General features: G+C 55.4%; 3 protein-coding genes across 7 annotated transcripts; 1 reads left to right on the forward strand and 2 right to left on the reverse strand.

The window, feature by feature from the left end:
- Window positions 1-896: 896 nt before the first annotated feature.
- ZNF593 (zinc finger protein 593) lies at window positions 897-2,314 on the reverse strand. The gene is made up of 3 exons (XM_072885025.1): window positions 2,072-2,314; window positions 1,562-1,624; window positions 897-1,371 (listed from the first exon to the last, which is right to left on the reverse strand). Exons 1-3 carry the CDS (start codon window positions 2,266-2,268, stop codon window positions 1,230-1,232), a joined length of 402 nt encoding a protein of 133 aa, XP_072741126.1. The 5' UTR covers window positions 2,269-2,314; the 3' UTR covers window positions 897-1,229.
- Window positions 2,315-2,897: 583 nt separating this feature from the next.
- C21H1orf232 (chromosome 21 C1orf232 homolog) lies at window positions 2,898-4,040 on the forward strand. The gene is made up of 4 exons (XM_072885357.1): window positions 2,898-3,148; window positions 3,257-3,343; window positions 3,435-3,532; window positions 3,782-4,040. Exons 1-4 carry the CDS (start codon window positions 3,062-3,064, stop codon window positions 4,038-4,040), a joined length of 531 nt encoding a protein of 176 aa, XP_072741458.1. The 5' UTR covers window positions 2,898-3,061.
- Window positions 4,041-4,370: 330 nt separating this feature from the next.
- LOC140661992 (serine/threonine-protein kinase PDIK1L) lies at window positions 4,371-22,079 on the reverse strand. 5 transcript variants are annotated; one of them, XM_072884945.1, is made up of 3 exons: window positions 22,015-22,077; window positions 7,082-8,946; window positions 4,371-6,015 (listed from the first exon to the last, which is right to left on the reverse strand). In XM_072884945.1, the coding sequence occupies exon 3, from the start codon at window positions 5,892-5,894 to the stop codon at window positions 4,857-4,859; it is 1,038 nt and encodes a 345-aa protein (XP_072741046.1). In that variant the 5' UTR covers window positions 5,895-6,015; window positions 7,082-8,946; window positions 22,015-22,077; the 3' UTR covers window positions 4,371-4,856. The 5 variants fall into 5 exon arrangements, with proteins under 5 accessions (XP_072741046.1, XP_072741045.1, XP_072741047.1 ...); XM_072884946.1 differs by lacking the exons at window positions 4,371-6,015; window positions 7,082-8,946 and adding exons at window positions 13,007-16,709; window positions 19,447-19,748 and having other exon boundaries at window positions 22,015-22,079; XM_072884947.1 differs by lacking the exons at window positions 4,371-6,015; window positions 7,082-8,946 and adding exons at window positions 13,007-16,709; window positions 19,447-20,866 and having other exon boundaries at window positions 22,015-22,050.
- Window positions 22,080-23,876: the final 1,797 nt, after the last annotated feature.

Genomic DNA, 23,876 nt, shown 5'->3' on the forward strand with positions numbered 1-23,876 from the left:
CCAGGCGGGTGCATCCCGCTGGGATGGGGTCCGCAACCTTCCCGGTCCCCCCGGCACCCACCGAACCCTCGCGGAGCTGCGTCGTGGGGCCGCCCCTAGTGAGATGCTAACAGCTAGATTTAGTCGCCTCCATCTTCCCGGGGCCGGGAGGGACAAATCCGGGCAAGCTGCATAGAAATAAACCCTTTCCTGCCGAGCACAGCTGCGGTGTCGTGCTGCCTTTCTGCTGCTCCGGCCCCGTCCCCGGCTCGGCAGGAGGGATGAACCTCCAGCCTGAGGGTTTTGCTGCCAGGGCTGCATCTGCAGAGACCCACTCTGCAGGAATTTGCAGCAGCGGGCGGTGACATTGTCACACAAAGCCCCCTGAGAGCTGGGGCAGGGTCACCGGCCCGACCACGGCAGCATCAGGCTGGTGGACGCGAGGGTGGGAGGCTGGATCGTGCCACATGCAGCCCCAGCCCTCTAGGAAGGTAAAATCTCTTGCAGGCATTGAGTTTTAGGAGACAAGAGCCTAAAAGTGTCCCTGCCAGGGTGACACCAGCACTCCCCCCTCAAAGCCCAAACAGGCAGGGCCAGCACCACAACGAGCTGCTCGCTACAGACCCAAGTGCTTGATGAAGAATTCACTCAAGCACATATTCCCCACAAAAAGCATCCCCGTATCTGCTACGCATAGGCTGGGAACCCCCTGCCAGGAGGGCAAAGCAGAGGGAGCTTTACCACCCAGGGCAGGAGCACGGGGACGTGGCTGTTCCTCCGGGCTGGCACAGACACTGGCAGTATTTTCCTTTGCGTCACCGGGAAGAGCACAACACCGAGAGGTTGCCCTCCATCCCAAGGGGCGGCTGTCGCCTTCCAGCCAGGTGACGCTCACAGAGAGCTCTCAACACTGCCAGCCTGTTGGTTGACATATTTTAATGGGTGAGTCACCGGCGTAACCTCTGACCCAAGAAGAGAGGCTTAAAACCGCTCTAAAAACAAAGAGACAAGTGTACAGTCACGCCAGCACTTCGGGAACAAGCGGCTTGCTCCTTCCCCAAGAAGGAGGACACGCAGCGAGGGCACCCGGGGTCTCGCTGGCTCCTTCTCCTTGTTAGTGCTCCAGCGAGGAGGGGCTGCCGGGAGGAGCGGTGCGTTTGCTTGCTGGCAGGCTGCGCTGGGGCACGTTTTTCTCACAAAGATGAGGACAAAGACGCCCTTACGGAGCCGCCCGGCCCCTCAGTCCGTGCTCAGCTGGATGCCTCCATCTCGATGACTTCCTCGAGCGGCTGGGTCTGCACTTCCACCTTTTTTGGGGGGATGTAGGAGCCCATCCCGGCGGCGCGCTCTGCCTCCTCCTGCGTGTACGGTGCCTCCCGCAGCTGCTTCAACCTACGGGGAAGGCAGAGAGGAAGGCTGAAGCCTTCCACCCCAGCTCCTCAAAACAAGACTGGCCCTGAACCGACACTGACGCTGCCGCTTGCCTCGCCCTGAAGAAGTCAGGGCAGGGGGCCGCAGCCTGCTCCGGGGCAGGACACGGGCCCACGGGGCGGCTCAGGGTCCCCCCCAGACCCCCCCTTACCTCTTCTTGTGCACCTTGGACCTGAAGTGCTCCTTCATGCTGGTCAGGTCCACGAAGTAGCGCCTGGGGAGGGTAAGAGGCTGGGGGTCAGGGGGCTCCGAGATGGGAGCAGGGCTGGGGGGAGCCCTACCGAGGGGCCAGGGTCCCCCCACACCCCTGGGGCCAATCCCCCAAGGACCAGGGTCCCCCCTGAGACCAGAACAAGCTCCCCCCAAGGGCCAGGGTCCCTCCCGAGACCAGCACAGGATCCCCCCAGGGCTTAGAGCCCCCCTCACCGAGGCCCCCCCCAGGAGCCAGGGACACCCCCCCGGGACCAGGACATCCCCGCCGCAGGGGCCAGGGACCGCCCAGCACCAGGGCAAGGCCCCCCAAGGGTGGGAGCCCCCCCAAGGGTGGGAGCCCTCCCTCCCCAGCCCCCCCCGCGACCAGGACCCCCGGGACCCCCACCCCGGGTGCGGGGACCCCCACCAGGGCCCGTCAGGCCCCGCTCCCCCGCCCCGCCCCACGCACGCGCAGTGCAGGCAGTAGAACTGGGCGCAGCCCGGCAAGTCGGGGTCGGGCTCCTGCCGCAGAAGCCGAGCGGCCTTCTCGGGCTGCAGGTCCCCGTGGATCTCGTCCAGGTCGCGGCGGCGCCGCTTCGTCTTCAAGTGCCGGGCCAGCGAGTGCGCCCGGTGCGCGCCGGTGCGACGGCCATTGCGCGGCGACATGGCGGACGCACGCCGGGCCCGTGCCGCGTAGCGCGCAGGCGCAGGCGGCTGCAGGCCCCGCCCCGCGCCGGTACACCCCGCCCACGAAGCGGCAGACTCCGCCCATGAGGCGGCAGAGCCTATGCTTCGTCTGCGGGCCACGCCCACGAGGGGGAGACCACGCCCATGTAGCGGCAGGCCCCGCCCCCCAGCTCAGCCCCATGGCCCTGCCCTACGGCCGTGCCTCCCTGGGCCAGTGAATGCCCCCGGGGGACAGCCACGTCCCCAAGGGACCCCAGCACCCGGTGGCAGCGGTCCCCAGGCTGCCTCCGCGGTGGGGCACAGGGCCTGGCCTCGGTGCAGGCGGTGACTGGGGCCCGTGCTGCCCCGGTCACTGCTGTGATGAGCTGGGGGGGGCTCAGCGCACCGTGTCCCGGCACCGATCGTGTTTCCTCCCCGCCCCCCGGGTGATCAATTATAGATGGGGACCCACGGCGGGGGGAGCGCCGAGCCCCAGCGCCTGCTCCGCACTGTGGGCTTGGGGTGGGCCCAGACCTGGGGGTCCCCTGTGGGCGAGGGGCACTGAGGGGCTGGGGCAGGGGGGCAGAGGGAGGGTTTGGGGGTGACCAAAGCAGCCGCCCCCGCGCTGCCCCTGGCTCAGACCAGGCTCAGGTTCCCCTTTGTGCATCAAAAGAGGCCCCTGAAACTTTAATGAAGCCACCAGATCTCCGGGGCGGTGCGGGGGGGCCTGACCCCGCACCCCTCCCGCTCCCCACAGCACCCGCCGGCTCCCGGCCTTGCTGAGCCCCTCACCATGACCCAGGGCTTCTGGCGGCTCTACAAGGCCAAAGTGCTGCAGACCCTGGGGGGGGCACGGGTGGATGGGGTGCTGCAGGAGGAGGTAGGAGGGGGGGTACCGGTACGACTGGGTCCCCCCAAAGTGGGGTGGCCAACCTCCCTGCCCTCCCCTTGCCTGCACCCCTGCCCTCACGTAGGGGCTTCATTGCAGGGAGACCCCCCCGAGCTGATGGAGACGGCCGAGCCCCCCACACTGACGGAGGAGGGACCCAGCCCCGTCTCCCAGCTGGCGAGGAAGGTGAGGAGGGGGCTGGGGGAAGTGGGGGGGGCCGGGGGGGACCACTGGGACCTGGAGGTCCCCGGTGAGCCCGGTGCTGCCTCCCCCGCAGGTGCAGGGGGTGGGTGCCCGGGGCTGGCAGACGCTTTCGTCCCTCTTCACCCGCGAGGACGAGCACCAGCTGCTCAGCCCGGAGCCCTGCGCAGACCAGTAAGTTGCTGGTGGGGGGGACCCCAGAGCCTGGATCCAGCCCCCAGGAGCTGCTGAGGTCCCGCATCCCCCCCACCCCATCATCTGCATTCCCCTCCCCTGCCTATACCCATGGGGCTGGGGAGCAGCAGGAGGAGAGCCGGCATGGAGGGGACACATGGGGGGGCTTGGGGGTCCCAATCCTGGCCTCTGCGGGACCCGGCAAGAAGGGTCCCCACACCGACAACCCTGTCCCCGCTCTCTCCCCAGCCCACTGGCTGCCTCGTCGCCTGAGCCACCCCCCTCCGAGAAGGCACCCGGCTTTTGGGATCTCTTTGCTACCAAGTGGCAGCAGGCATCGGGGCTGGACAAGGGGGTGCCCCCCCTGGAGCCGGGCGAGAGCCCCGGGGAGCCGCCGGGTGACGATGGCAGTGACCTGCGGGAGCCGGAGGAAGGGGCCTTCCGCTGGGGCTTCCTGGCTGGCAAACTGGCCGAAATCCGGAATAAAAATGCCCCCAAGGGCAACTAGAGGAGGAGGCGCTGGCTGGACCCTCCAGCAGTGCGGGTGGCCCCCCCGCCGCTGGCAGGCAGCCCCCTGCCCATGCCAGGTGACTCTGCGGTGGGTTTCGGTGACGTGTCTGCACTAAAGACCCAGAGGTGCCCCTTTGCCCCGAGCCCTGCCTGGTGCTTTCTTCGCCCTCACCCCCCCAGCCTGGCAGTCCTGTTGCCCCCACGGCCCCCACGGCGGGGATGGGGAAGGGGGGCTGCTTCCCCCAGCCCCGAAGCATCCCCGGCAGCCCTGGGCTCTGCCCACACAAACCACACACGCCGCCAGGCTAGAAAAAAAAAATAACAGGTTTATTGAGCACTGCTCTGGCCCCAGCACCCCTCTTTTCAGGGAGGAGGGAGCTGCAAGCAGGTGCTGCCCGTGGCGGGGGGCTCAGGCGCTGCCCACCCCCCCCAGCCTGCAGCCGGTGCAGGACACGAGTCGCCGAGGGAGCTGCAGCCCCGTCCCGCCACGCTGGGCTGGAGACAGGGAGAATGGAGAAGAGGGGCCGCAGTGGGGGGACAGCAGCCTGCGAGACCCCGGGGCTAGGGAGAGACTCACCCAAGGGAGCCCCTTCCCCGCCTGCCCCTCGGGTGCCCCCACTGCCCTCAGCCCCGGGTCCAGGGTAGACCTGGTGGCTCTGGAGGGGGTAAGACCTGGTGGCCCTCCTGGCCAGCAGCAGCCCCATGGTGCTGGGACCGAGGATGCCACCAGTCCATTGGCCACATCCAGCGAGGGGCCACGTCCAGCCAGTGGGACACACATGGGCGTCCCCGTCCTCGGCCGGGCTGCCTCCGCTCAGACAGTGGACTCCTTGGCGGCCGCCCAGGCTCTCTGGCAGCCATAGAGCCACTTGATGACACGGGCGTTGCGCTCCACCACCGAGACGGCAGAGCCCACCCGAACATCTGACTCCTCCTCGCCTGGCCCTGCGTCCCCCTCGCTGCCCCCCGAGGCCTGCCCAGACTCCGACTCGCAGGATCCGGGGAGCCGAGCTGAGGCGTTGTCCCAGCCCGCCGGCCCGAACCGCTCCCGCCCCAGCAGCTCCACCAGCGCCCGGTCCAGCCCGCAGTAGTTGAAGAACCGCTCCTTCTCCGAGAGCGGCAGGGAGACGCGCAGAGCCAGCGCCTGCTTGCCGGGGGTGCGGGGGGGCTCTGCCACTGGGCTGCTGGGCAGAGGGAAGATGCCACCGCTGCCACCGCTGCTGCTGGCACCCGGCGTCCTCACCTCCTCCTTCTCTGCAGGCACCCACAACATGGCGGTCTCGGGGCTCTGGGAGGCTGGCGGCCCCTCGTCCAGCCCCCTGGCTGGGGGGGAGCTGGGGGGCTTGTCTCTGAGCGGTCCCTGGAAGAGGCGTCGCACCAGCCCGGAGCCCTTGGTGTTCTCCTTGTCCCCCCCCGGGCAGTCCCGTTTCTGCCGGTAGATGATGAGGGAGTCGGGTCTCAGCAGGCGCCTGCTGCCGGTCCGGCGCGACACGGGGGACTGGGGGCACGGCAGCTTCCGAGGGCCCTCCCGGCCCAGCTCTGAGCCTTGACACAACTCGCTACACTGCTGACGGGCGAGGAGGCGCCGGCTGCGGGGAGAGAGCCGGGGTGAGCAGCCCCGCAGCGCCGGCTCCTGCCGGCTGTTGATGACCTGCTGGGATTTGACGTATTTGGCCTTGTCGGCCTCCAGCCGCTCCACAGCGCTGGGCACCCGACCCCCACTGCCCCCCGGCTCCCGTGGGCACTCGGGACCCCGGTTCAGCCAGGCCAGGGGGGAGCCGCGGCCGGGGTCCACGAGGCGCAGGTTGCTGGAGGCACAGATGGCGAGAGGGGGGCTGCCCAGGGGCACCATCGCCCCCCAGCCCCAAAACGGCACCCCCGGTCGCTCTGCTCCCCCCTGGGTGGCTGGGGGGGGTGTCCGGTGCTATGGGCGGGGAGGCTCCCAAAGCTTCGCTCGGCTCCTGAATTCGGCCCTGGGAGGAGAGAGGAGAGCCGGGGTTAGAACCGAGGACGCAGCAGTGGCAGAAGACGGGGGGTGAAGTGGAGCCGGGGGTCCTCTCGATCCCACGCACGAGCCCTGCCAGCCCAGGCAGGAACAATCCGCGGGCAGGAAGAGAGAAGCGCCGAGCATCCGCCGGCTTCACCCGCATCCCAGGAGCAGCTTCCAACAGGAAAAAATACCGGAGCTGACCGCCTTATCTTTCCGAGCGCAGGGACAGCAGAACAAAGCCTGTGCGCAGGAGAGCTGGCGAGCTGCCCTGGCCAGGCCCCTGCATGATGGCAGGGGCTGGGGGATGGTTTGGGGTCTCCGTGCCGTGCGCCCCGCAGTCGGGCTGAGCTCGGCTGCCTGGGAGGGAAGGCACCTCTCCTGCTCGATGCGTGGGGGGCACGGAGCAAAGGGGCTTTTCTTAGCCCTGGGGTGTGATGGCTCTTTCTCAGCTGTACCCGAGCATCCGTGCGGGACCGGGGCCGTGAATCCGGCGGTGGACGTGGGTGCCAGGGGAAGGGGGTCTGGAGCCTGCCCCGGGGGCTGTAAACGCCCAAAGCAGATGGTTTCGCTGAGCGGCAGAGGCCCGAACAGCCGTGAAGAGCCGCCCCATCGCCAGCGGCTGACCCAGCTCCGCAGCCTCCCCAGGTGACAGCAGGGACACGGGGTCGGGCAGAGCAGGGCTGACTAGAGCGAACAGCCCAGGAGCCCTCTGCCCACGCACCTCCACACACGCAGCCCATGGGCTCCAACGCCGCATCCACCCCTGGTGCACAGATGGGGAAACTGAGGCACGCGGTTTGTCTGGTCCTACGCTCCCAAGGGATGAGCTCCCCAGCCTCCCCCGGTGCGGGGCAGAGCTTTCGTAGCGGTTCAAGGGAAGGTGGCCCCAGCACGTGGTCCCATCACCCGCCAGCTTTGCCCTGGCAGAGCCAGCGTGCCCAGGACGCGACTGCCCGTGCCAGCGCGCCTGCACGCTCCCCGGCCCGGCCCCGCTGCCAGGATCCGTGCCCAGACCCTGGGCTCGGCGGGTGGAGGATGCTCTTGCTCACCTGAGCCCACGCAGGGATGCAAGGATGGGATGCAGGGATGCTCCGGTCTCACTCAGCTCCTGCCCCTGTGGCCGCCAGCAGCAAACTGAGCCCAGAGCCAGCAACAGTCTCATACAGAGGGAGAGGAAGAGGAAGAGCCACCCCGTTAACCCCTGCCAGCCCAGCTCCGTCAGCAGGAGCCCAGCATGACCCCCGTGCCCCAGCCGCAGCCTTCACACCCCGGAGCCCTGCCCTGGCCCAGCCAGCATTAATTCTCCTTCTCTGGCAGCTCCAGCTCACCTCTGCCAGCTCTCCTCTTCCCTCCTCCTCCTCCTTACGGGAGCCTGGCCGGGATTTTGGGATCCGCAGCAGAGATCTCTGCCTGCTCTCAGGCAGGACTGAGTCTCTCTGTCCTCCCAGCACACCGGGCATCAGGAACGGGACAGGGAAACCATGTCTACTCCGGCAGCTTCTCCTTCTACATCCACCTGGGTGTAGAAGGAGGGTGAAGAAGGGTCTACATGCTGGGTGCAGCTCAGGAGCAGGAGCCCACCATGATACCCTTCCCCAGGATCCTGCCCTGGCCGGTGAGGGAGAAGGAGGGAGGAAGGCTCCTTCTGGCACCTTCTCCGCTGGTGGAGAAAGGGTCAAAGCCAGCCCCGAGCCAGGCCAGTTCCTGCCTCCTCTTCCCCCCGCGAAGGGCTGTAAATCGCAGGAAGCCACAATGGGCTGGAGCCGGCCCAGGGGTTATTCTTACGGCTGCCCTCTCCCCTTCCCGAGGGCCGAGCGCTCCCAGGGGGGCAGCCCCCGGCCCCCCTCCATCCCCAGCATGTGCCCGGGGGGCTGCGAAGGTGGCACCGCAGCGGCCAGGGGGGGAAGGACATGCTGCACCCTACGTTCAGCTCCCAGTCCCTTGGAGCGGGGCTGGAAAAGCCCCCAGTGCTCCCTAGGGACCCGCCAGCTCCCTCCATCCCTCCCCATCTCCGCTGGACGGAGGCCAGGGTGCTCTGTCCCTGGATGAGAAGGGACCCGGCCCTGAGCGCTGCTGGCCCCCACCCCAGTTCCTTCCTGCAGTGCCGCTGCTGGGGAGCCAGTGCCGGGAACCTGGGCCGGGTCGGCATCCAGCACCTCCTTGCGTGACGGCACCGGTGCCAGGAAGGGGCCAGAGCCAGGACTCCTGGGCTGATGAAAACAGAAGCTAAAATGGAAGCTGAGCAGGATGAGAGCGGCCAGGGCTTCTCCGAGCTCTGCCAGCACCGGAAAAAATCCCAGTGAAAGCGAGGAAGAGACAAACACCTATTCTATTCTAATAAACCTGGAGAGGAGCAACGCAGGCTGCTGTGCTGCCAGCAGCACTTGGGCTGTGCGTGCAGGATGTGACCACGCCGGAGCAAACCCGACCGTCTCCAGAGGAAGACAGGGAAAAGGATGCGGACCGAGTGACAGAGAAATCCATGGCAGCCCTGGGATCTGCCCCGGGAAGAGAGCGCCTGGGTTCCCAGCCGACAGGATCTTATTTTTAACTCCAGGCAATGTGAATCACTGTTTATTAGGACAGGTTTTATTTTCCAAGCTGGAATCGCAGCAGTCGTTCCAGTAAAGCCACAAGTGAGTAAGAGCAGCCTTTGATTCACCTTTCTCTGGCTGATGCAGGGTGTTCCCGGGGGATGCTCCTACCCTGAAACGAGGCAGACCGAGCGGCCATCCTCTCCATCTCCTCCTCGGAGCGCCTGCCAGGCACTGACTGTTGAACTGTTATATTTGGACAAGGCAGATTCCCTTCAGGATACAAAAAGGGATGGTGTGAGGAGCCCTTCCCGGCATCAGCATCACAGGCAGCTCCTGCTTCCCCTGGGGAGGTGACGGGGGTTTTGTCACTTCAGCTTCTAGGAGGAGATTTACCCAATTAATCAGCCTCTTGTGAATGCACCAGGTGGCTTTTCTTAGTCACGTGGATGCTCAAAGTCCCTTGTTTTTATTTAAAGTTACTCCAAGCTCTCGCAAGGCGCTCTCTGCTCTTTGATGGGGTTCTGCTTCCCTCCCCTCCCAGCTCACCGGGAAGCGAGCATGGTGCCAGGCAAGCAAAGCAACCCCCGGGCAAAACCCAGCCACAGCTGGGGCCAGGTATGGAAACTTCCAGCCCTTGCAGTGGGTGAGAAAAGCCTGAGAAAGTCCTCAAAGGTCACGAGTCCCAGAGCACAGATCCTCCTTCCGACACCATTTTTCAGAGCAGGTCTAGCTCCCGATTAAACAGCCCTGTTCCCTGCGAGCCCTCCTCCCTCCCGGCTCGTGGTAAGGGGGACAGGGCCCTCTCAGCCCCGGTAACGACATCCCCACCTCATAGCCCACACATCAGGCTTGAGGAGCAGCAGCAGAGCCGTACAGCCAGCGCAGGGCTCCCAGTGCTACTCCGATGGATCCAGGCGAGAAGGCAGGGGAAGCCAGAGGCTGCCATGCCCGCAGGCAGGGGCAGGACTGAAGCCATGTCCTTTCCAAATGCATTTCTCTTTTAAAAATTAAAAAAAATATATCCCTTTAACTCCACCATGACCAGGTGCAGGCAGGACAGCAGCACCTGATAACACAGATATCTGTTTCTACTTGCTGGTTTACTTTCACAACCCACAAAAACCCTTTCTGGTCTGAGGTCCATGCAAATGCCACCGCCTGGAGAGCGGTCCACGGGAGCTGGGTGGCTGCAAGCCAGAGAGAGCTCAGGATGCAGGCACTTTCCTTCGGGAGAGGGCAGGAGTGGAAGGCTTGCTATACAAGTTTAAAAATACCACAGGCTCAAATGGGCATGAGTAAATCTGAAACCACCACCTAATCTAAGGCAGCCACCCACAAGTTGGTGCAAGTAGGAACTAGACAGCAGCTAGGCCCAGGAGAAGACATCGAGGCTCCCGTGGATGTTCATACCCCTCAACGGGGGCTTCAAAACCCACGGTGGGCGATGACAGGCCTTGCTGATTTCTGCTGGCTGTCTGGGAAGCAAAACAGGTCACTCCTGGGACCCCAGGGACAGACAGGAAAGGCAGAGAGAGATGGAAGGAGCTGCCAGGATTGAGGGAAGCCTCCCCAGGGTCAACGACGAGCATCTGGGCTGAACCCACCACCTGCTGCAAGGGACCTGCAAAGGTTTTTAGGTTGCATCTGTTTTCATCTCATATCCCAGAGATTAAAGAGGCCTCTGAGCAATTGCAATTCTGGCAGCAGTTCTCCCTTTGCCCTCTTCAGGGGAACACAAAGCAAGTCGGCCGTGTCCTCCAGCACCCCAGCCTAGCACGCTTCACCCGGTGGAGCGTGGGATGGCAGCTGGGCATACGGGGCTGCCCCAAAGAGAGCGGCCACAACTCCAACCACCACCAGCCAGCTCAGCCCCAGCGCTCAGCCCGGGCCCCTGCACACCCTGGGCTGGCCCTGGCTGCTCCTGCCAAACTGCAGCCCTCATGCAATTGCTTTCTGCTTCGGGCACCCAAATAATCTGGACATTCATCCGGGAACAAAGGGATTTAACAAGAACACAGCCTGGGCCGCAGCTCCTCTCGCAGCGATGCGGTGGTGGTGCTTGGCTCATCCTTCAGGTCACTCGACTTCTCCGTGCTTCGCTTGCTCTATTTATAAGAATGTGCGGTCTCAGACTCCCCGAAAATGCTTACAGAGCTAGTGAACGGAGATCTGCAGCAGTTTGGTCTTGTATTTCCACCTCCCACCTCTCCCCAAACAGCACAGACACTGTGGACAGTTTGTGGCATTTCAGATACATCCCTCTTCCTTCATTGCACTTAAGAATAGAAATGGCACTTTGCATAAACTGCTCCCCAGCCCCTCAGACCAAAAGGGAAACAAAACAGTCAATGCTCAGCAGTGCCCGTTAAATACAGTTTGTGTTTAAATACTCCTAACTAATTCTCCATGAGACAACTCCTTGCGTTCACCACGCAGACCACCAGTAAAGATTAAAAACAACGATAGGACACGCCACAGAAGGATTCACAGGACATCGGTGGAACAAAGGGAAAAGGAAGGCAAAAAGTCAGCCATTTGTGCTGCCTGCAGTCCAAAGGCCACGCGACCGTGCCTGCTCAGCCAGCCACCACGCAGGGGGAAAAAATAAAAAAAAAAAAAGTTGTTTCTCTGAAGCGAGGGCACCCTTCCAAGGGGCGGGCAGGCCACTGCAGGCTCCCCGAGACAGGACTTTATCTCGACCACAAAGCAACATCTGCCATTACGCTGCAGTTTGCGCAGGGGCCGCGATTGGCTGGCACGAAGGAAAACTCCGTTTAAACCAACACAAAGTGAAAATACAAACAGGGCGAGTTCCCAAGCCCAGCGCTGCCGAGAGGGGATCGCCTAGCCAAGCCTTGCCCGAGGAAATGGGATGGGCAAGCTGGAGCCCGAGGCCTCAGCGTTCTGCAGAACAAGGAGAATAAAGCAGAGGCTGGGTTATTTGAGCAGAGATGCAGCCTTAATTGCATCTAATCTCTGCACCAGGGCATTTCCTTGCACATTGCCACCCCCCTCCCACCATGGACTAGATATATTTCAAGTACATAGGCTTAGTTTTCTTCATTTTGTGGGGGAGGAATTTAGCTTATGTCTATATTTAAAATCACCACTCTTACAACTAATCAAAGAGGTCTTACTTTCTCCTTTAATTAAAGGTGCTTATCCTTTAATAAAAAATAATCTAAATTTTAATCCCTTTCTCTTTTGCAACGACTGCATTGGCTTACAGATTTAACCACACAGCTTCTGCCAGGTGGAGAATCTGCCTATTTCTGGCCCCAGGATATGCAGGAAACCACGGGCGACCATGCAAGTGCACGGCCCACAGGAGATGACCGGGCTTGGGTTTGTTGCGGGGGTAACAAATGGCAAGACAAACCAATTTACAGCATTTCCAGTTTGCACTATTCCCACTCCCAGTCTGCACAAGCCTTTGTTCCAGAGCACTGTTAATTAAAACATGCAAATGACTACTAGACTTTTGTATCATGTACAAGTAGTGATGTTTCCTCACCTTTATTTCTAAGGGTTCTCAGGGCATGCGAGACCGACAAGCCACCATCCCTCACAAACCTCCAGAAGGCCATTTACACCTTGTTCACCCCCAGGAGCTGCCTCGACAGCCTGCACACGCCTGCTCCCTCCACCAGCTCCAGACGAAGCCAGCCGCAATCAGCCCATGGACGCAGGAAGGAAACGCAGCACAGCACACCCTCTGCACAGGGGCTTGTGGTGTGCTCGGGGGGGGGCAACAGGGCTGACCCACAGAACGAGGATGGGCGGCTTTCTGGGTGAAATCCTACTCCAGCACATGCAGGAACTAGAGGGGTAAGGCTCGCTTCAGCGGGAGGAGCGTCAGTGCCCAGGAGAGCGGCAGCATCTATTTGCAGCCTCAAAAATCCAGTAGTAGCAGTAGTGGGGTAGGCAGAGCCTGCCAGAGGTTTCCTTACAGCCCAGGGTGGTACTCACTCTGCTTGTAGTAACAACTTCAAGTATGTACTGGATGCAAGAATGCTTTTTTCACTCTTTAATCCCCTCTTTGAAAATGAAGCACACCCAGAAGAGCACTGTTTTGATTCATAAAGGGCTGGCCAGAAGCCACAGGGTCCACACAGACATGGCTCACCTCAACCAGTCCAAGAGACAGCTCTCTTTTCACATCCAGTTTGGCCTCGCTCTGTGAAGTCCTCCGGCAGCACGTTACACATCAGTAGACGCTTGGCACTGCCGCTACCCGCACAGGATGAGCAGCACAGCTATTAGCCAATCTAGCATCTTTTACAAGCCTAGGATCACTTATGGTATGACTGATGAAGTACTACAGCTTACTTCTGTCCTAGCCCAGCAAATAAACCCTTCTGTAGCTTTGCTGACAGGTAGATGACATTGTGCTGACTGAGAAGAAAGCATTTCTCTGTAAAAAGTTCAAAAACTTCATTGAAATTCAGATTTTATTGCAAAAAGTCATGAACTTAATAAACTACACAATCATTTTCCTCATTATAAATTCTCCATAAAATATATTTTACAGTTTTTAAAGAAAGATTTAAAAAAAAAAATCTTTGAGTGCTAAAAAGTATCTTGACTTTGTGTCACGCTGGTGAATAACTCTGTAGCTGCTACAACAATTTGATTTATCAAAGGTTTTAAACAAAGACCTTGGACAACAACAACAACAAAAAAATCAAACAGAACACAGACCTCGAGGACTACCATTCAGTGTTAACCAAGGAAACACTCAGTATCACCCAACAGCAAGGCTAAGCACCATGAGAGGGATTTCAGGTACCCCCACCCTTTAAAGTGGCAATCAGTGCAAAGAAACACTTTGGGAGTCAAAAAAAACACACCCAAAAAACTTCCCTGTGTCATTCACTAGCACTTGTTTCTGCATGGCAGGCAGACAGCACATTTGGTGTTCATCCTTTGAAATATTTCAGAGAAGAATCAGGTGATTTGCGACACGCCTTGAAGGTAAGTAGTATTATTCTGTAGAAGATTCACACCTTAAGATAACATAAGTTGATTCTGACTTTCAGGTGGGCAGGAGAGAAGAGGAAGTTAGCAGTGTATTTTTAAAAAGCTCTCAAGTTTAACATGGAAAAATTATATAGCCTCTTAAAACTTTACTCATCAAATGACCATGCTGAAATGTAAGTACTGTGAAACAGTGTTGGCACAGACAGCGAGAGGTTTGTTTTCTTCCTTTCAGCAACAAGCTGAGGCTTCAATTGTACTGAACTCAAAATACGAGAACAAAACAGATCTCCACTTCTGGAACATAAAAATAAATAGATCTCTCCTTATTGTTACTCACAGACAGGCTCCAAGTCTTCTTTTATAGACTCAGCTCTCCGCAGGGAAGGAGCGACATTGGGACATCCACGCAGGCAACAGGCTGTATCCTCAGTACGATGCCGTTGCCTCCGTCCCTGACAATCTACGCTGAAGCGAAGGTGCTCTGCTGCACTCGGGGCCACTGTCTTCTTAAAGTTACTTCTATACCATTTTCTAAACAATAAACACTGTTTTGGGACAAAGTGTATTTGTCTGAGAATCACTGTTTAGACAACTTGCCTCAAACGATAAAGTGAACCAAAATAACAAGAATTAAGGACTAAGGCTGACCGGGTAACTGCCACCCGCTCTACACAGCACTGGGTAGGAATCAACTGTAGTCTGTAAAGCCTCAGAAGTTTGGTAGAATCAGAATCCTTTGCTTTTGGAAGAACAAAAAAATTCTGGTTTGTGCTGCTTATTCACACTCAGGCCAAATAAACACTGACTGATCCGAACTGCTCTCACAGCACTAAGAGGAAACAGTACCTGAGAAACAAGTTACACAAGGGAATACTTATGGCAATTTTCAGGTAAGATTTGGGAAAAACACTATTAAATTGCTTTTATTAAGAAAACCGGCCTTTGTTGCAGCTTTAATATATCTGCCTTTAAAAGGCAATTTTTTAAGACTTTACTTTCCAAAAGGTCAAACTGATGACAAAGGTCACAGTCCTGCACCCAAAAGAACAAAGTGTTATATGATTACAAAGCAGCTTCTGTCTGCCATACAGTGTCAGGTGGCCTTTGTGAAACCTCTCTTAGCATATCAATCTGCTTCTGTGGAATAAGAGCTGGGGATAAGCAGCCTTTCAACTACTTCAAAGCTTTCCATCCTACTGTCAGTGGTTTTAAATAAATATTATTTCTTTCAAAGGAAGAAAATTAAAAAAAGATCGGCCAAGGTTGCCACACAAATCAGAAATACCTTTCACACACCGGTTACTGAGTTTTCCCTCGTATTTGAGAATAGGTGTGTTCTACAAGACAAACAGTCATCCCTTTATCTCCTCATTGCTACCAGGTCAGAGTCAGTGCCAGAAAGGAAGAGACCATGACCAGTGTTATTAGATTCAGTTAATGGGAAAACCGTGCTGCAACGATATTTTGAAGAATCTTAAAAATAACACTCTTATGCTGCTGGATTCCCCCATCCACTTTTCCATAAACTAGGCTCACTGTACTCTCCTATCTGAAGTACTCAAAGTGCTATAGATTATAGACACAGGAGTAGAGAGCATGATGTGAAACTGTGGATTACCTGTAATAAAGTATTTGATTACTAGAAGAAAGCGAAAAATCAAACAATTAATGAACTAGCCAACATGCTAGCACCTGATTGCATACACTTGTAATTTGACTCCCTCAGTGACGAGCTCATTAAGCTGTAAGTGCTAAGCTTGGCCATGTCAGCACTTTAAAAACTGCTGATCCCCTTGCATTGCATTTTTTGTCTACAAAGTCAAGTCTCAGACCCTATCTTGACATTAGATAACAAAAATAAATAATAAAGTTATTCAGGCCTGGAGAAGAAGGAATGCTTCTCATTATCTTTTTCACCTAGTTTTCTAGCAGACCCCAATCATTCAGACCCATAGCAAATAATTTAAGAAAAGTGGCATACACTCCCAGTCACTCATATACATAAATATATACACAGAATTACTTTACAAAGCCTGAAGATTTGCACTACCAGCATGCAAATCTCTTTTTCCATGAGAGTTCCTAATACTGACATAGGAAACTGGAATGTACGAAATACTCCATGACATAGTGCTGGAAATCAAGTCTCAGCTCTTAAGACACCCCACTGCCAGCATACACAAACGAACATCATCACAGCTTACACTTGCATGTAACATCCTGGTATTATACACATCAACGCATCATTAACACAGCGGCCAACTCAACATTCGTATCATTTATGGAACTCAGAAGAGATTCGTTCGGTAGAAACTACACCCTGCAGGTTTGAGTTCAGGCTCATTTCTTTTACTGCCATTAAGCTGCACCATCAGTTAGGTGAGAAGGAGCTCTATCGAGAGACGCACGACTCGGTAGGTCACGTGTCCCAGCTGCTATCTTTAAAAGCTATGTTGACTAATCGCAGTTCTAGCTCAAAAGCATCGGGTCGGTCCTGCGGGTTGGCAGCCAGCATTTCCTTGATCAGCTGTTTCATTCGAGCATTCATGGATTTTTTCTTTACGGGGATGAGCAGTTCCATTTTAGGGTTTTCTAGAAGCGCCTCTCCAACAGGCACGATTGCTGTCCCCTGCTTGACGTAACTCCCCAGAAGTTCCTTCTTTGTTTCCGTATCTATGAACGTGATTCTTTCCAACATTGCCCAGATTATAATCCCCAGTGCAAAGATGTCTGCTTTGGCAGTGTAGTGTCCTTCCCAGACTTCGGGGGCCATATAGAAGTCAGTCCCACATGCAGTTGATAGAAAACACTTATTTACGTTGACTGGTTCTTCCGGATTCTGTCCTGAGGCTGAACATACTTTACTCAGCCCAAAATCAGCTACTTTCAAGGTAGGCTCCAAGTCACTAGCATCCATCCTGCTCCGAGATATCAGAATATTGTCAGGTTTGAGATCACGATGAATAATCTGATTTTTGTGCAGGAACGCCAGTGCGCTGCTGAGCTGAAGCATGAAACTGGTGTTGGTCTTGCGGTTTGGCTTTCGGGACAACAGATACTCATTCATGTCTCCTCCATCACAGAAATCCATTACAAACCAGAGGTAATAAGCACTTCTTGGGTCAAAGACTATTTCTCCTTTTAATGAGGTCTCTACAAGCTGCAACAAGGAAAAGAAGTGTCGTAACTACCTGATGATCACAAGAATATAAAGACACGATGGAAAAATGCATGAAGTATGGATCTTCCTCTTGAGAATCCAGAGAGCAAGGTATTGCAACTGGTGAAAATAAAACTGTGCAAAATTTATGATGTAAAAAAAAAACCACAATGTATTTGACAGCCTCCTTATTTTTGTGTGTGCAAAGCATATCAAGTTCACGCTCCCGCCCAGAAGCTAGAGCTAGACCCAGATAACAGTATTTTGAAAGATACTAAGCAACCATTGCACTCCCATCTGTTTCAGCTGGTCAGCGTCCCACCCCAACAAAGCCTGTCCCACCCATTTCACTAACAACTTTAATGTATAAACAAAGTCTCAACAAGTAACTCCGTACAGTGCCAGGGGGTTGTATTTGTCCTCCGCTGATGAAGCGGCACCACAACAGATTTTTAAAGCCTATTCTCTGTTCCTTACACAGGAATTCTAGTTACACAGTGTTAACACAGGATCCCTTAACTCAGGAGAATGCTCATCTACAGGCACAGCACAGCTGCTGCACATAACACCTTTCCCACCCTCATGATCCACTAGCTACTTTCTAGAATTTAAGCAGCAAGTAGCTCAAGCAGCCAGTTCTAATAGCTACTTCATACAAAAAGCAAAGTAAAACCAGCAATTGGTTTTACTAATCCTGTTTACACAACTACACATTTGCCTCTTCAGCTCCTCTGAGGTGGCTCTTAGCATGCTCTGGAAGGTAAGTCTTGCAATTATTTCTGTTAGTAGTAAACCAATGTATACTAAACCAAACATAGCTCCTACAGGCTTTCAAAAATTAAGGTAGCTATTAATATTTAGAGAGGCATTTTAAAGTGCTTTAAAAAAGCAACCTTTTCTATCCACAAGCAAAATTACTAGCAATTTATAGTTATCTTTAATTGCTAGCACAACTAGCACTCAAACTGGACCAACTTAAACCAGTAAATCCATGTTAGAACTAGAAAACTATGTATTTAGGGTTTATAGTTGGTGACAGTGAGATTAAGGTATCGCAGGACAGCAGGGAGTCTCCTTTGCCAAGTGAGCACCAACACACAGCTCTTCCCTCCCCGCAGCTTCACAGAAGCTGTACCTGCATCTCAGTTCAGTGTTAAGACAACAAAATGCACTACCACATCTGTGACAGTGGCAAAGCACCAGAAAACCAGGCTAGTTTAGGACTCTCACTTGACTTAGTTCAGCTGACACCAGCTAAGCATTTGCCCCAAAGCCCTTCAGGAGACACTAACACCCCCCTCCCCAGCCAGCTTACTCACACACTGCACCCCTTCAGCTCTAATGTAATATCACCCAGGCTGGGGAGAGGAGAGAGCAAGCCAAGGGAGACCTGATTTTCTCTGTTTTAGCACATGCTATTAGAAAGTGATCCCAGTCTCTTCAGAGTCAGCTCAGCTCTGCCCTTTGCTCTTCTCTGCTCTCTGGAGCAGGGAAACAATTTGTAGTGCTTGCGCCTGACAGGGGCAAGATCTACACGACACATTAACAGGCGCTGCCATCAAAAACCAATGCTGCAGGTGATCTGGAAGCTATTCCCCACCTTCCAGTTCCACTGTGTTTTTTAAGCTCCTCCCTGTACAGCTGTCCACAAGTTTGATGCAGTCTCTCACAGATCCACTAACAACTAGGAAGGTAAGGTACTAATTTCTCCTACATGAGCTGGCCAGTATTATTTTACCCTAATCCCTTCATGAAAGCAGGTTAGTAACAACTACCAAGCTACAGCGAGTTTACAAAGGCAAGAATCCGCTTTCTCAGGCTCATACAGCACTCGGCACAAGGGGATGTGGACAGCCGTGAAGGGTTGTCAGATGAATGTTCACTAACAAAAGGTTCTACGTTAGACATGCAAGAACGACAACAACAAAAACTGAAATGATAAAAGCTGACTAGGGATAACACAATAAACATTGAGGCGGCTACTGACTTTTAAAACCAGAGACACAAATTTCTGCCAGGGGATGACTTATAGTTGGGGCAGCCTGTTGACAAGGGAATGAATCAGATTATCTTTCAAAGTCTTTCCAGAGCTACTTATTCTTCAAAAATATCCATCTTCAAACTTAAAGGCGACTTAAAGGACACTTTCAGCAGCTACATAGGGGGGGTGATATTTATTCCCTTATTTATCATACCTTTACCTCTCTTTGAAGATATTAATAGTTATTTATTCAAAACAGAAAACAGCTCACCGCATGCTACCAGTTGCTTATTATTTCTGAAAGAATTTTAAGTGTTGGCTTCCTAAATCAAGTCAGTTACTTCCTCTTTCAAGGACATCCAAGATTAAGAAATTCTTCAGAGCTCTGTCCCAAGACATTAGTACCTGTCTGCTCATTAACCCTGCAGCAGGGCTTCTGCCAAGTAATACAACAGCCTGCCCCTCCCTTGTGCTTTACCTGTGGTATTTCCTCAAATTATCAAAAAAGCAGATTTGCATTAAAAAAATCCTGGAGCCTTTTAGAGTGGCATGGCTTCAAATTACAAGATACAGGTGACTGTTCAACAGATATGCTCTTTTAAAGATATAAAATAATTTTTGGGTGTCAACAACACGAACAATACCCTCTCCTAACTAAGCATACCTAAAAAAAAAAATCTTAGCTACCCACCTCCTTCCCTCCCAGCTACACATCCATATTAATTACTTCCACCCCATTACCTCAGCTTCATGTACCTGTAAATACAGGGAGGAACTGGAGCCATGGGACATCTTCTGCACCATACCATCTTTCTGCAAGATGCACTCCTCCAGGTGAATGACGTTGGGATGTTGGCTCTTGATACTGCTAAGTGCCCAGAACTCACGCAGAGCTAGTTCCACGTTCTCTGGAGCATGGCACCGAATCTTTTTCACCGCGACCCGTGCAGAGGTCTTCCTGACGACTGCTTCGTACACCACACCATAACTGCCACGACCAACCTCTCGTATTAGATCGTACTTAGGCTGGCTACTCACCATCTTCAAGATCAAGGGTTCTGGGGAAGGGGGAAAAACCCACAGAACTAAAACTTATGAACAAGAACTGGGCTGTATTTTCCCCCATATGGCTTGGTGAAGCACTATTAGGCCTACCAAAACCCTGCAATTAACAGGGCAGTGCCTCCAAGCGTTACACTGGACACAACGCTGCATTCGAGCGCTAAAACATTCCAGAAGCTATTCTGTAAACCTGTACCTGTTGCCACAGACTAGTTAAAAGTGAAATTACATCATTTTGGTGGGACTATTAAGATTTCAAATACAGCCCAGTTTTCAAGGTGGCAACAATTCAAACCTAGACTTGTACTGTGCCAGGACAGGACTATCACTTATGCTCCTGCTCCTTCCTCTCAGTGTCTTCTGTGAACATCTGCGGAAATAATAGTATGGTATCATGCTCTCCATCCACACCTGGGATAGCAGAGAAGAGGTTCTAGTTGAAGCCTGTGGTTGGGCAGTAACAGATTTAATTAACACTGCCTTTTATGGAGGTGACTGCATAAATAAATGTTTCTGTTATAATTTAATCATGAAATTCTTTTACTGATACCAAGACAAAAGGATGCTTTGGATCGCTTCCAATTTATTTTTTAATGTTACTACGATTTTTCACCTAGTCTCCTCTGAATGAGGAGTCTACAGTTACAAAAAGTTAAAAAGGGTAACTGATTGCAGAAGCTTGTACGCAGCATCTAACTTTCACTTTTGCACAACAGGGCAAGGACATAAGTTAAGATATGGCTCTATAAGTACAAGACACACACACAAGCCACCAAACACTGCTACAGATTTATGACCCTCCCTGCACACTTCCCTGCAAGATTACAAACCAAAACACACCAGCACCACCTTCACACAACCCAAACAAAGTGGGACACTGACTATAGACAGGAAAAAAAAGCTTGGCTAGCCAATTATCACTGGTCAAACAGAATGAAAGACAAAAATAAAGATTAAAAAAAAAGTCACAGCTAGTATATCAGAACTAAAATGTTTGCAAGATTTCCAGTGATAAATGTAATTCTCTTTATGTCAGTAAACCAGGCAACAAGGACCACATCAAAACAGCCTGTTATTAGTAGGAAGCTTTCAAGTATTTCCACTGGTTTAGGTACTTTTTTTTTTTAGAAAAAAAGAAAAAAAGAAAGAGAGAAAAAAGGTATCATCAGTCTCATGGCAATACTACAGAGACATTTTAACCTTTCAGCAAAGTTCTGTGATGCACATTTACAAGAACATTTTGAACTGAAATGTGACGTGCCCAAGAAACGCATTACCATGAGGTTCTGCTCACAAGGTGCATTGAGCCTGCACCTGTAGCAGGACTATGAGGAACAGATTAAGATTACAGCCTGAACATTAAGATCTGATGGGCCAATAGCCCTTCCCACACAGGGGAGAAGAGCAGGATCTGTAATCTCACCAGCAGCCAAATAACTCCCGAGGAAAAGATTGCATTACTCAAACACTATCACATCAGGTTCAAAATGAGCAGAAAACGTCCCCCCATGTTGCGAGTCAGTTAGCTGTGTGCTGTTACTAGAGAGGATCTGTCACTCTGCCAAGCGTGAGGGCTGCTACCTGCCTTCCTTCACCCCCACAGCGGACTAGGCCGGTCTGGAAATGCCACCGAGGGTTATTGCTTAAGCCGATGAGAAGTGCCGCCTGCTCCCCAGGGCAGCGACCGGGAAGCCCATGCCAAGCAGCAGGGCCCTGGCAGCAGGGACAGGCACAGGCCAGGCAGAGCAAGCAAACAGGCCGGGCCTGCCCCTGCTCCCTCCTGCAGGCCTGGGAAGCTGCAGCCGGCATCTCACCCGGGAAGCGCTTTCCCTCTCTGGCTGCCCCATTAGCAGCAATAATTATGGAATAAAACAAATTACCTCCCCCCCCCCCCCCGCCCTGCTCCTCCAGGGAGGCCCTGCAAGCGGCTGTCACACCGGGACCCCACCTGCACCGAGGGAGACCTTGCTCCGCAGGGAAATTACCGAGGCACCGCTCGCTTCGGGAGGAGGCCGGGAGCAGGCTCTGACCCCGGCACCCGCGGCCCGAGGGGGAGCCCGCCCCGCTGGGCCCTGCCCTCCTCTCCAGGTACCCGGGCCCTGCGCAGCCCCCGCGCACACCTGGGCCGGAGGTCCCTGCCCGCCTGGGCCCGGCGCGGCCCGCTCCGTGCGGCGCCCCCCACTATGACGCACGGGGGCAACCGCCCGGGCCCGCTCCCCGCCGCTCCCGGGCCGGCTCAGACCGGGCCGGCCGCCGCGTTACCTCAGCGCCGCCGCCGCGCTGCCTCCGCCCGGCCGCCATTATAGGGCTCCCTCCCCTCCCCTGCGCCGCCGCCGCCACCACGCCCCCGCGCGAGCCCCGCCCCCGCGCCGCCGCTGCGCCCTCTGATTGGGCGGCGGCGAAGGGGAGAGGGGGGAGCGCGCGCCCCCGGGGAAGCGCGGGAGGGGCGCGCGCGGCCGGTGCAGCCGCCGGTGCAAGGTGTTGCACGGCGCCTTCTGCATCCCCTTCTGCATCCCCTTCTGCATCCCCCGGCTGCTCTCTCCGCTGTGCTCGCCCCACTTTGCAATGACGGCTCTCCTCTTTTTTGGGGGTGTTTTGTGTTTTTTTTTTTTTTTTACATTTATTTATTAATTTATTGCTTGGCATTAAGAAAAAAATAAGTCGAGTCCCTCCCGCCTTTGGTTGCGCTCTGGCTTTGTGTGATGGCAACACAGCTTCTGGCAGAGAGCTGTCCCCCCTCCCTGTGCTCCGTTCTCTGCCATTGCGCCCTTTCCTCTGCAGGCTGCAGGGCTGCAGGTGCCCCCCCTGCACAGGAGCTGGGGCTTCTGCCATGGTCCCTGTTGTCCCCTCGACCCATAGGGCCATCGCAGTCATTCTGGGAGAAGCCAGGGCCAGTTGCTGCTCGGAGCCCTGCAGAGAGCAAGCAGAGGCCGTTCAGATATGCTTCCACCAGAGCAACGCGCTCTCCCGCCTCTCCCCGGTTTATTGGGAAGGAGCCCGGTGGCGATTAGTGCCCCGGGGCCCTGCCTAAGCTGCCCCAAGCCAATTAGGGGCCGACGAGCCCCTTGTGGGTTTTAAAAGCTGATTAGGGCATTACAACCCCTTCGTTCCCACGAATCCCCTTAATCGAGTCCAGAAGCAATTAGTTAATCAATGCCACCCCCAGGCAGGGCCAGCTCGTGGGCGTGGGGTGGGTGCACGTCGGTGGCCAACCCCCGTGCTGCCCTCCTGAGCGGCTGGCCAGCCCTGCTTCCATGCCAGCACCTCCCTGGAAGAGCCCAAAGTGCCGAAATGGGGATAATTTTGCAAGATGTGCTTGGCTGGTCCCAGCACACTCACTTGGTCGACGTGTGAGCCTGCCCGGAAGGAGCACCCAAAACAGCTGTGGGGCTGGCCTGCCCCGGGGCTGCAGCGAAATGGGGCCTGTGCACCCATGTACCCATGCACCCGTGTACACCTCCATCTATGTACCCATGCACCTATGTACCCTGCACCTTTATACCCATGTACTCATGGACCCACGTACCCCTGCACCCGTGCACCCCTGTACCTATCCACCTGTGTACCCCTGCACCCACGCACCCTGTGCACCCATTTACCCATGCACCCATGTACCCCTGCACTTGTGCACTCATGCACCCCTGCACTTGTGCACCCATGCACCCCTGCACCCACATACCCCTGTACTCGTGCATCCATGTACTCGTGCACCCACACACCCCAGCACTCATCCCCTCCTGCCCACAGTTCCTGTGGGTGCAGCAGCAGCCTCCATCCCGCCCCACCTCATCCCCCTGCCAGCGTGACCCATAGGCGACAGCGCTATAATTACCCCTCTCTCCTCGTGCAGCTGCCAGTATTTACAGGTCTCCCTGCGGATGGGTGCTGGCATTTGGCACGACACCCTGTTTATCGCCGCGCCAGCCAGGCACTGTGTGCCAGGGCTGTTTTCCCCGGTGGGTGCAGGTCCCGAGGGGCTGTGCGCACCGCTTCCCCCCGAGACGTTTCTGGGTCAGGTTTTGCAACCAAGCGGAGGGGCCGGCTGGGTCATGGCCGTGCATGCCAGCACAGGGAGCAGCTCTTACAGCCCTCCCTGCCGCTGCCCCTGCATCGGGGGGTACAAA

Source organism: Ciconia boyciana, chromosome 21 (genome assembly GCF_034638445.1).
Source record: "Ciconia boyciana chromosome 21, ASM3463844v1, whole genome shotgun sequence".
Taxonomy (NCBI): Eukaryota; Metazoa; Chordata; class Aves; order Ciconiiformes; family Ciconiidae; genus Ciconia; species Ciconia boyciana.

Excerpts from the sequence above, each read along its gene's own strand:
- C21H1orf232 (XM_072885357.1), top strand. The coding sequence starts at position 3,062 with ATGACCCAGGGCTTCTGGCGGCTCTACAAGGCCAAAGTGCTGCAGACC. Across the intron at positions 3,149-3,256 it reads ATGGGGTGCTGCAGGAGGAG|GGAGACCCCCCCGAGCTGAT; the intron begins GTAGGAGGGGGG and ends GCTTCATTGCAG. Across the intron at positions 3,533-3,781 it reads CCGGAGCCCTGCGCAGACCA|CCCACTGGCTGCCTCGTCGC; the intron begins GTAAGTTGCTGG and ends CTCTCTCCCCAG.
- LOC140661992 (XM_072884945.1), bottom strand. The coding sequence starts at position 5,894 with ATGGTGCCCCTGGGCAGCCCCCCTCTCGCCATCTGTGCCTCCAGCAAC.
- ZNF593 (XM_072885025.1), bottom strand. The coding sequence starts at position 2,268 with ATGTCGCCGCGCAATGGCCGTCGCACCGGCGCGCACCGGGCGCACTCG. Across the intron at positions 1,625-2,071 it reads TTCTACTGCCTGCACTGCGC|GCGCTACTTCGTGGACCTGA; the intron begins GTGCGTGGGGCG and ends TACCCTCCCCAG. Across the intron at positions 1,372-1,561 it reads TCCAAGGTGCACAAGAAGAG|GTTGAAGCAGCTGCGGGAGG; the intron begins GTAAGGGGGGGT and ends CCTTCCCCGTAG.